Genomic DNA, 10,104 nt, shown 5'->3' with positions numbered 1-10,104 from the left:
AATCATGTGAAGTATTTTAGAGTATCTCAAGTGGCATTAGACATCTAACATTCTGGCAACAGCATTAAGCCTCCACGATTTCTGACTAAGAACTATAAACCCAGGAACACTGCCAAGTACACAAATCTTGGATATTAGTACCATTAAGGAAGAGGCAGCATGTCCTTGGCTTAGGCAGCTCTTTTCTTCTGTCTCTGATCCATACTTTGAGGTTTTTTTCCCTTTTCATATGAAGTCCTGGCCTCATTGTTATGGGCAGAATTCCATGCCCAGAGCAAACATCATCAGTGCCTGGGAGCCTGCCTGCCAAATCCCTGCTGTCAGTGCATCCATTTGAGGATGTTCTACTCATTAGTACAGAAGCTTATCCAAACAGAAAAACCAAAGTTCTCAAATTCTCTGTTATGTACGCTAAAAGTATTATCCCACCTGAAATGTACTGACAAACACCAAAACATTTAAAATAATACACTCAGAGATTTTCAAATATTTCCTATCAGCTGACATGACTATAACAAGCTTCATAAAAATGGTGTTGCACTTTAATAGCATATATCTCTAGAATCAGAATTAAAGATTATTTCCAACTTACACACTCTGTGTTTATGCACTTACATGGTTCTTGAGCTAAAACTGCTCATAAAAGGTTTAATGTATTGGGCTGAAGGGGAGGTTCTACACTGAATAGTGATTATGAACAAATAACACTTTATACATCAGGCAAGTCACTGGTGTACTCATCTAAAACCAAAACAATTTTGCAGGTCGCTAGGTTTTGAGTGGTTGTTACTGCAAAAGCAAATGATGAGGAAGTTCCATTTCCAGTTTTGGAAGGCTGTTAGGAAGTTTTTTTCCTGATGTAATGCATTTGATCTTGTATCTCTCTAGCCACAGGAGGATTTGCATCCCTGTAGGATGGATAATTAATTATATTTTGGATACATACAAGACTGACTGCTAGAATACTTTTTTGGTAACTTTTTTGTAGTTAAAAAAATAATTTTATTTTTCACTGCTAGAGAACTTGTTTTAAAAGCTGTCTTTATTTTCCTTTACAAAATATCATGAACCCATCTGTCACTTTTTTTGCAGGTATTTTTCAGCACTGTCACAATAATTTCAAAGCAGACAAAATAATGTATATCATTAGTTACCAGGAGTCCAACAAGATTCTATTCACACTCAATACATTGATTTTCTAGTTTAAATAGTCAAATATATATTTTCTTGCATGACTATTAACTCTGTGTTGTGAAAGGATGCCATGGGAAATATGAGTGAGGTTAACATCATGTGTTGCCTGTGATTCCAGTGCCCAGAATATAGAAAATTAGATGAATAGTCTCAAATACTGCACATCCAGTATCTGTGCCAATATCAGAGCACAAGCTGGCAAATGTAATCTACAAGGTGGTTTGTCAAGGTATAAAGATTCCACTTTAAAACTGAAATTCCAGTCAGCAAGTTGTACCTTATAAAATCACTTCATTAATTGTCAATGTCACATTAGGATGACTACTCAGTAATTTGCTAAAAGGAGAGGCCAACCAGCTATGGGGCAACTATAGAGTGATGCAAAAAAAAGCATCAAAGCAGTGATGGGGGAAAAAGGAAGGAAAAAACCCCCATACTACAAGCAAAACCACATTACTCCTCCCCCCAAAAAAGTAAGCAGCTAATCCTTTTGAAAATATTCGAAGTAATGCTATGAAGCAGTATTGCAGAGGAGTCTGGAGCAAAAGTCCTACAGTTGGAGCCAAGTGAAGGTCAGTCTCTTCTACCATGTCTCAGTGGAAAGGACAAGAGGAAATGGCCTTAAGCTGCATCAGGGGAGGGTCAGATTAGTCACCATCTCAATTAGTTTCCAAGAGGCAACTGTATGTGGCACTTAGGGATAGGGGTGCTGGGTTGATGGTTGGACTAGATCACCTTGAAGTCCTCTTCTAAACTTGATGATTCTGTGAAGCAGTTACATACAAGAAACAATGAGCCTTGTATTTTAAAAATATAAAGCAAATGTATGTATGTATACTAGTGAGGCTGGGGTAAGTTTTGTTTTTCGGTGTTTCTTATTTTTCCACAGTATAAAATACATACTTGTCCTTTCCTGCAGCTTTTTTCTTTTAAAATAAAGGTCAGCATTTAAAATGCATTTATAACTGAAGCAAACCTGAAACCCTTTCTAAAAATACCCATTCTAAATTCCTACTGCAGAACAGCCATAAGTTATGCACTTTCAAGGGTTTTCTCAAAGTAATTAGTGCATATGTTCTTTGAAAACAACATCTGATTTATGTCAATCACACCTATAGGGAGGACTCTGAAACCTGGTCAAAAAAGAAGTGGTTGGGATGATGATGAACATCAGCATCACCTAAGTACTGCGATGGAATGTCTTTCTCAGATGTGTTTTGACTGGTTCATAAAGAAACTCTTAAATAAAACTGTCAGATTTAATAAATAAATCTGTGCTTGGAACAGCAATGTATATGCCAAAACAGCAAAGTGGATTTCAATAATTATGCAAAAACCTGAGGGCACAGACATTCAATATTATTTATCTTTACAATGCAGGCTGTTTTGAGCATTTAGAGAACAGTCCATCCCTTTATTTATAAAACAAAAAACCAACCAAAACCAAACATATCTTTAACACTGTTAAGCAATTTTTTTAAGAGGAACCTCCTTCAATCTACTTTCCTTCTCAAGGATGTTCTATTGAAAGAAATGTATATATTTTCTTATTGCAAAGGATAAGACCCTAGATTACTATTAGGAGACGTGGGTGTTTTGGCTGGAGAACTTTTGCTTGGAAAGAATCTAGAAAGCTTCAGTACAAGAGCTGTCACTAAAGTAAGCATTAAAATGTTTCAATTTACATGTTCCTGTTCTCCAGGTGTGGTTTAGAACAACCACCATCTATTTGACTGCTCAATATTCAGCAGGAATCTGCCAGCCAGGTCTTGCATAAAATAGGAACAAATGCTACTTTCTGCTCAGTGAAGTGAGCTCAGTTCTCACTTTAAGTTAAGAGATCCTTGACAGTGTTATCCCTGACAATATTCTCAGATCTCAAAAATTAAATATTTAAAGACTTAATGAAAGCTAATTACTGAACTGCAGAAAACTCAAATTCAGTTCAGCAAAACATTTGGTGTGGAAAAATAAACTACAGGAACAAGTCAGTCACAGTGCAACAGATGTGCTATTTATCCAGTCAGAGCTGTGGTCAGTATTTCCATTAAAAAACTTGTTCATCATAAATTTATTATGGCAGTTACTAAGCAGTTACCTCAAACTGACTTGGCAGACAAAATTTCCTTTAAATTCAAAGAGCTCTTCTAAAACTTAAAAGAGAAAAAGAAAAAAGAAAAAGCCTGTTGCATCTTTTCACAGACACAAGATTGCTATAAAAAGTGGGTTCTTCTCTTAATTCGCACCATCAGATGCATTTCCCCACCAGGTAAGTCTTCCTTGTGCTTGGTCCATTTTCCCTTTTCTGTGTTTCAGTCTACCAGTCACAGTTGTATTTTTGACTGCTTCAGTAAGCATCATTGAAATATCAGGAAACTTCACTGCTCTACTAGACCTGCACTTGCCAAATTTGCAGCTGCTGCTCAAGTTACACCGACAAACAAGTCCCCAATAATTTGAAATTACAACATCTGTAAATCTAATTAGTCACTGACTTCAGAAAGGTAAAATACTGTCTTTTTGAGGACACTGTGGCAATAGAAGCTAAAAGTCATAGTAAACTTTGAAATGGCTTGCAATGATAGCTGAATAGGGAGCATCATACAAAATTGTGAACTTCCTTTGAGGAAGCAACAGAATGCAAGATGTTTCCTTTCTTCTAAAACTAAAATGCATTTCTTCAATAAATAAAAAAAATAAAAATAAAAAATAAAATACAAACAAGGGAAAACCACAACTAACAACCCCCAAATCAAACAACCAAATAACCAAACCAAACAACACAAAAATCACCAAAACCAATAAAAAAAAAAATCCTACAAACCAATAAACCTCCACAAAAAACATAGAGCCACCAAACCTCCCAGGACAAAGAAAGCCAAACAAAACCCCCCCAAAAAACACCCCCCCCAAAACAAACACCCACAAACAAAAGAAACCTTAAACCAAAAAACCCAAGACTCTGAAAAACCCCACTTCTTCCCCCAAAAAAAAACAAAACATATAATCCTCTACAGCTAAGACTATTCTTAACACAGCAGGTGGACATAGCTACCTTAGGCCTGGCTACAATTTTCCAGGGCACAACAATGAACATTATTTTCCCACCTTTTACACAGATAATTAGTACTTTCCTCATTCCCCTAGTTCCCTTCAGCATTAAGGCAGCAGGTATAAAAAAAAATATATTTTTTCAACTGTTAGCACAGAAAAAATATTTTGCCTTTAATCCAAGGAGGTGTGGCAGTTATGCTCCTCCACACATGCACCTTGGAAAGCCAACCAGGGAAGTCTTTCAAAGCATAGCACTCAACTGAGAGAGTAATCTGACATCTCAAACAACAACCTTGGGTTTTACAGGTCAGACTAGTTTGGAACAACACAGTCACAAGGGAACTACTGATCTTCAGTGTTGTTCTAACCCAAGGTGATGACTTAGCCTTTGATTATGTACCAAGGTACCCAAGTTGACTAATTGGATTCAGTTCAGGACAGCAAAAATCTCTCCTTCACAAGAAAAACATCCAGTCAAATTGATTCAAAGAAACTTTGTTCTACCAGGCTATAGGTATTGGTCTAAAAAAAAACCACATAAGGTGTGTGAAGTAAGGAGAAGAGGAATCCACTAACATAGCAACACTTAACTGGACATTAAATAAACGATGTATTTTATAAATCTTGAATTACTATGTTGGCAAGACAGTAACCAGCAAAACAGCAAATGAGTCTCAAGAAGACTGAAGGATGATTAATCTCTACAGTCCTAATTACTCTTGATTACCCTTAATTAATCTGACCAGTAGTTGAAAAGAAGTCACCTTTAGTCCTCCATCAAATCTCAGATATTTGTATTATGAAAGCACACACCCCTTTTTTGTTGCATTTTAGTATTTTTTAAACAGGTCAACCTGGAATCTTAGCACAGTGACTTGTTTCAAGCCCTAAATCTACATCTTAAAAATATTGCCCTTCAGAGTCCCCTGCTTTCAGGTCTGGGGACATCCTTATATGCTCCAGCAAGATTTCTGATCTGGGTAACAAAGGGACCAAGGCCACAGGGCACAACACACTGTAGCACACACCATGCTGTACAATTGCTCTGTAATTAGAAACAGACTAACCAAATACAAATAGGACCAAATTGGCTTCTTTTAAATTCTCTGCATCAGAGAAGCACTGGTTTTGTATTGCATTTTTCAAAAAGGCTCCATATTAAATGAAAAATAAAATTTAAAAGCAAGATAAAATTCATCACAGTAAAAGAATTAGAGGGAAGACAGTAATGATCACTGTTTCAGTTGAACTCCCAATGTCCTACACCATTTCACTTTAGGTTATGATGACAGCCCCAAATTCTACCTTAAAGCATTCTTGGCACAAGCAACTTCATATATGAGATCAGCAGCAAGTAATTACTAACCTTTCTACATTGACTGGCTTGTCAAATTTAAAGAGAATATAATCTCCAGCAACTGGTGTGACAGCCCAGAAAAAATCTTCCCCTACGTAGGTTTTTTCTAGCGTATGCCCCTGGTAGACTTTTAAAGATGTCGAAACCTCTGCAGGTGGATTCACATGGATTTTATGCAGTAATGGTTTCAGGAAGTCTTTATCCTAATTGAAAGACAGACAAACATCATGATGGTCAGACAACCTTGTTTATTATGTTCCTTTCCCAAGTGGTTACACGTAAAACAAACATTGGCATAAAATGGAAAATGAACGCATTACTCATTTTGGGTGCATCAGATCTTGTACTGCTCAGTAACATGGGCATTCCATTAAAGCAAAAAATTAGAAAAAATATCCCCTCGCAAAAACCCACATATATAAGCTGGACTAGCACTTCCTCTACTTTATAGCAACCAGTCTGTATCAGATTTAATTCCAGCTGGAGCAATACACATCATGCTTGAAAATGCAAGACAATAAGAAAAGGCCTGTTTTCTCCACAATGTTTTTCATTTAATCAGCCTGCACTGTAAAGGAAGGGAAATATTTTTTACTAACTGTGAGTTTCTGGATCTTCCCTGCTAGAGAAGAGTGGAGGCCAACATGCTGGAAAAGAGAAGGCCTGAAGCGTATCCGTAGGTTAGATTTCTGTCGATCACAATGTTTCTGAAATGGTGAGGGGAAAAGGTAAAGGTGGGATAAAAAAAAACAAAACAACACATTAGTGAAAACCAACACAAGGTAAGAACCTAGGTCTATTTATCCAGTTTTTCTTGTTTTCATTCCAGAAATCTATCAAGATTGCTGTGCCAATGTAATACTGTTCAAGGTCCTTGCACAGAACCTGTTTATTCAGCAAGGGAGTCTCCTGAGAAATGGAGAACCAAAATATGAAGTTTATTCCCCTTTTGGAACTTTCTCGAAGACTGCCATCCAAGCAGACATCCTGCAGAGCTTTTCTGGTGGTTACATGTAAAAGTTTATTTTAGGTCTGTTACACACAGAATCTTACTAGACTTTTGCTTTTTATCCTTACTGCACCCATCTCCAAAATCTGAAGCAATAACAGCTGTGATGCCCCTGAGAACTGTCCCTCTAAATTTCTTTTTGAGATAAAAATCTTGGCAGGAAGAAAGACTCTTCCAGAGCATGCAGTAACCATAATGTACACTATGCTGGCTTTCAGCTCACAAAAATCAACTCATTCATCATCATAAAAACATTTCAGAAGCTTTATAATAAAAACAAACTTACAGCATCTTTCTCAGGGTTACACACTTTCACCCAGAGGATATGGTCCAGGAGCCAATCAATAGGTTTCTCCTTATAAAACATAAATATGAACTCTACAATAAGAGTGATATCTGGAGACTGGAACATTTTACCTGTGGGTGACATTAAGAATAACTGGAGTTACTTTAGATTAGAGCTAACACTGTCTTTTGAAATAAATGAGATAGCAGATGATAATATTTGTGCCAAGACAAGAAATATTAGCACTGAACAACTTGAAATTTCAATGTTATTAGAAGTTCCATACATTTCAACTAAATAAAACAGCTATTCAACAAGAACTTGTCATATATCTTGGTGCTATCAAAATATTCGGTGTATATTCAATGTACCACAACACAGACTCCTTAAAAGTAGAAATTGTCAGTTTGAAATACTAAGAAAAAGAAGAGTTATGGATTGGCATCTATTATTCCCCATGACACATGTAAGTTCAAGCACCTGAGACGAGGAGTACTGCAAGTGTTATCTGCCCAGTCACATAGCTTCAGCTTCTGCAGGTACAGAAAGCAGAGATGCAACACCTACCACTAACTTCAGAACCTTCTAGGCAGAAAATCAAAAGGAAAGAAGGAAGATACCAAACATATCTAGAGACAATGCAAATCAAAAAGAGACATCCCACAGTGACCAGAATATTTTTCTGCAGCGCACAGCAGTACTTCTGGGTGGCACTGTGCAAAAAGATTCTTGGGAATCCTGCAGACTGTGAGGCTTAAAGGAGGCCTTTGCAAAAGAAGGAAACTCACTGTTGATGGAGAAAGCCTATATAATATCAATATTATATCAATATAATATCAATATGAGCAGTCACCTCCATGGTTGTGGAATACACTCCTCTGGCAGTAGAGGTGCCTGAAGAGAAAGGTGGCCAGTACATGGGGCTACTGTGTCAATCTGAATGCAACACTTGAAAAAGGTGCCTTGCATGAAAACACACAGGAGCAACACAACTGGCAGTGGGGCAGTCCAAGGCTGAAGACAGACTGACAAGTGCTTGTACCAGGGACTGCACTGAAGCACTGGAATAGGCTGCTGAGGGGAATGCTTAAGGCACCATCCCTGGGGGTATTTAAAAGGTCTGGCACTTGGGGACATGGTTTAGTGGTAGATTTGGCAGTGATGACTTAGTGGTTTGACTCAATGATCTTTGAAGTCTTTTCCAACCAGAATGATTCTATGACCATATGCCAGCTAAAATCCCAAAGGCAGTTCCACATTTCAAGGCAGATTCGGAAAACATCACCAGGTTTGCATATGAAGTCTGAAGTCTTTGCTAGGTTACAACAGAGAAAGCAAGAAGAAAGACATCATGTAACAATGAATCTCTCAGGAGGACATCGGCTGAAGTGATTCAACTCTACAGATGTTGCTGAGATGTGGGCAGTGCTGGACTAAACAGGGATGGGCTATTGGAGCATGTGTGCACCAATGGATCAGAGTCCAGCACAAGCTCTTTCCAATGCAAGTCTTCTGTCTATCCACATTTTGGAGTCCTGTACAACACACTGACACACAGCACTCAGGCACAGGAAATGTTTTGAGGGTTTTTTTCCACTTGTGAAGAGGCCTCCATAGACTTTCTAAATAACAAGTTCCACAAGTGGTAGAGGTTCTAATATTTTCTCCTACTCTTAGGAAAACCAGCTGGAGTAGATATTAAGAGGAGATCACTGGAAGAGCCTTGCCCTTTTCAGAAAGCAGGTCTGATGCAATCTCTTTTCTTTCTGACTTGTGTGAAATTGGATAAGAACAAAACCAATGCAAGAATACTCAGTGGAAACTCTGGGCAGAGTTTGGAGGTGTCTGAGTTAGACTACATCATCATGCCATGCAACAAATATGGAAGAAGCATCTGACTAAAGTACCAATTATTTCACCTGTTAGAATGATATACTCATTATAGTAGACAATTTACACACTGGGGTGGAAAAGTGCATGTGATAAAACATTAACTGATTTGACATTGCTATATCAACGCTGTCCCTTACAGAAACTTTTCATCCAGCCCTTTACAAAGCAAAATATTGCATCACTTTTAAGTTGCTGCTGTAATGAGGTCGTCAAATAGGTATCTCCACATGAAAATACTCTGTAACTAAAATTTGAAACTCCCACTACACAAGAGACAACTCCTACTAAGCTAGGGACAACTGCAAAACCTTATTCTTAAAAGATATCAGAAACTTGTTATTATTTTTATTAGTACATTGTTAGTATTTACACACGATATTGTCATATTGTTTAACATTATTTGTGGAAGTAAATATTTAAAAATGGGTAGGAAACAATCATATGATTAGTTAAATGTGGTGTAAAATAGTCACGCTGAATAACAGATTTCAGCTTGTCACACTTCCAACTAAACAGACCCCAATTTTCCTGGTGATTCATCTCTGCCTACTGCTTTCAATGGCATAGGGCAAGAGAGGAGAAAAATATGGTACACCCTAGTAAAACACCAGCTAAAAAATGGGACTAATCAGATGTTTCTGGGATTTTTATGGGACTGAAACCACCATTTCTAGGTGACAACTGCGGAGGCAGTCTGTCAGTCACATCTGTTTCCATACAAGGTGTACCTTTCCATGTGGTGTCAGAGAGATGGACAATATGATGAGAGTCAGAAGATAGAAATATCCTCACAATACTGCCCCAAATTCAGTGCCTCTTCCAGGATCTATGCACAGCCATGATGCTCTAGAATCCTTTTATTCTTCTACCCAAGGACAGAGCAGAAGAATCACACTAACATTTTTTCCTTTGACTAGCTCATCTTCTGAAGAACATAGGGATTATTGTCTTGTCCTCACTCATAGACCATGTCACTGAGAACTTGGCATGAAGGTACAGGATCCTACAATTAAGTAAACTGAGAACAAGACTGAAGGTAAGAGTAGGAATTTACTCTTGTCCCTAATTTAAGTTATCCTAATTTTACATAAATAGAAGCAGGATATCAGTGTACTATTTACCTCTGTATGGCAAACTTGTCTAGGCTCAGAGGCAGTTTCCTCTAGGCCAGCACTGTACTGCCCACCATGAGTCAACCACCCCAGACTCGGGGAATAATCTAATTGCCATGGTGATGTCACAGGGCACAGAAGGGAAAAACAAACAAACATACAAAACCCAATCAAGCAACAAACCACAAAAAACCAAACC

General features: G+C 37.8%; 1 protein-coding gene across 4 annotated transcripts in view; it reads right to left on the bottom strand.

The window, feature by feature from the left end:
• The window catches only part of MGAT4A (alpha-1,3-mannosyl-glycoprotein 4-beta-N-acetylglucosaminyltransferase A), a 73,343-nt gene that overhangs the window by 10,861 nt on the left and 52,378 nt on the right, over window positions 1-10,104 (bottom strand). For all 4 annotated transcript variants that reach the window (XM_041418185.1, XM_041418187.1, XM_041418184.1 and 1 more), the window contains 3 exons: window positions 6,901-7,031; window positions 6,205-6,312; window positions 5,615-5,808 (listed from right to left, as the gene is read on the bottom strand). In XM_041418185.1, coding sequence (XP_041274119.1) covers window positions 5,615-5,808; window positions 6,205-6,312; window positions 6,901-7,031 — 433 coding nt within the window. The remainder of the gene's footprint in view (window positions 1-5,614; window positions 5,809-6,204; window positions 6,313-6,900; window positions 7,032-10,104) is intronic.

The sequence above is a fragment of the Onychostruthus taczanowskii genome, unplaced genomic scaffold (assembly GCF_017590055.1).
Source record: "Onychostruthus taczanowskii isolate IOZ18803 unplaced genomic scaffold, ASM1759005v1 scaffold58, whole genome shotgun sequence".
NCBI classification, from domain to species: Eukaryota; Metazoa; Chordata; class Aves; order Passeriformes; family Passeridae; genus Onychostruthus; species Onychostruthus taczanowskii.
Note: the sequence above shows the minus strand (reverse complement) of the source record. Positions and strands in the feature narration are given on the sequence as shown.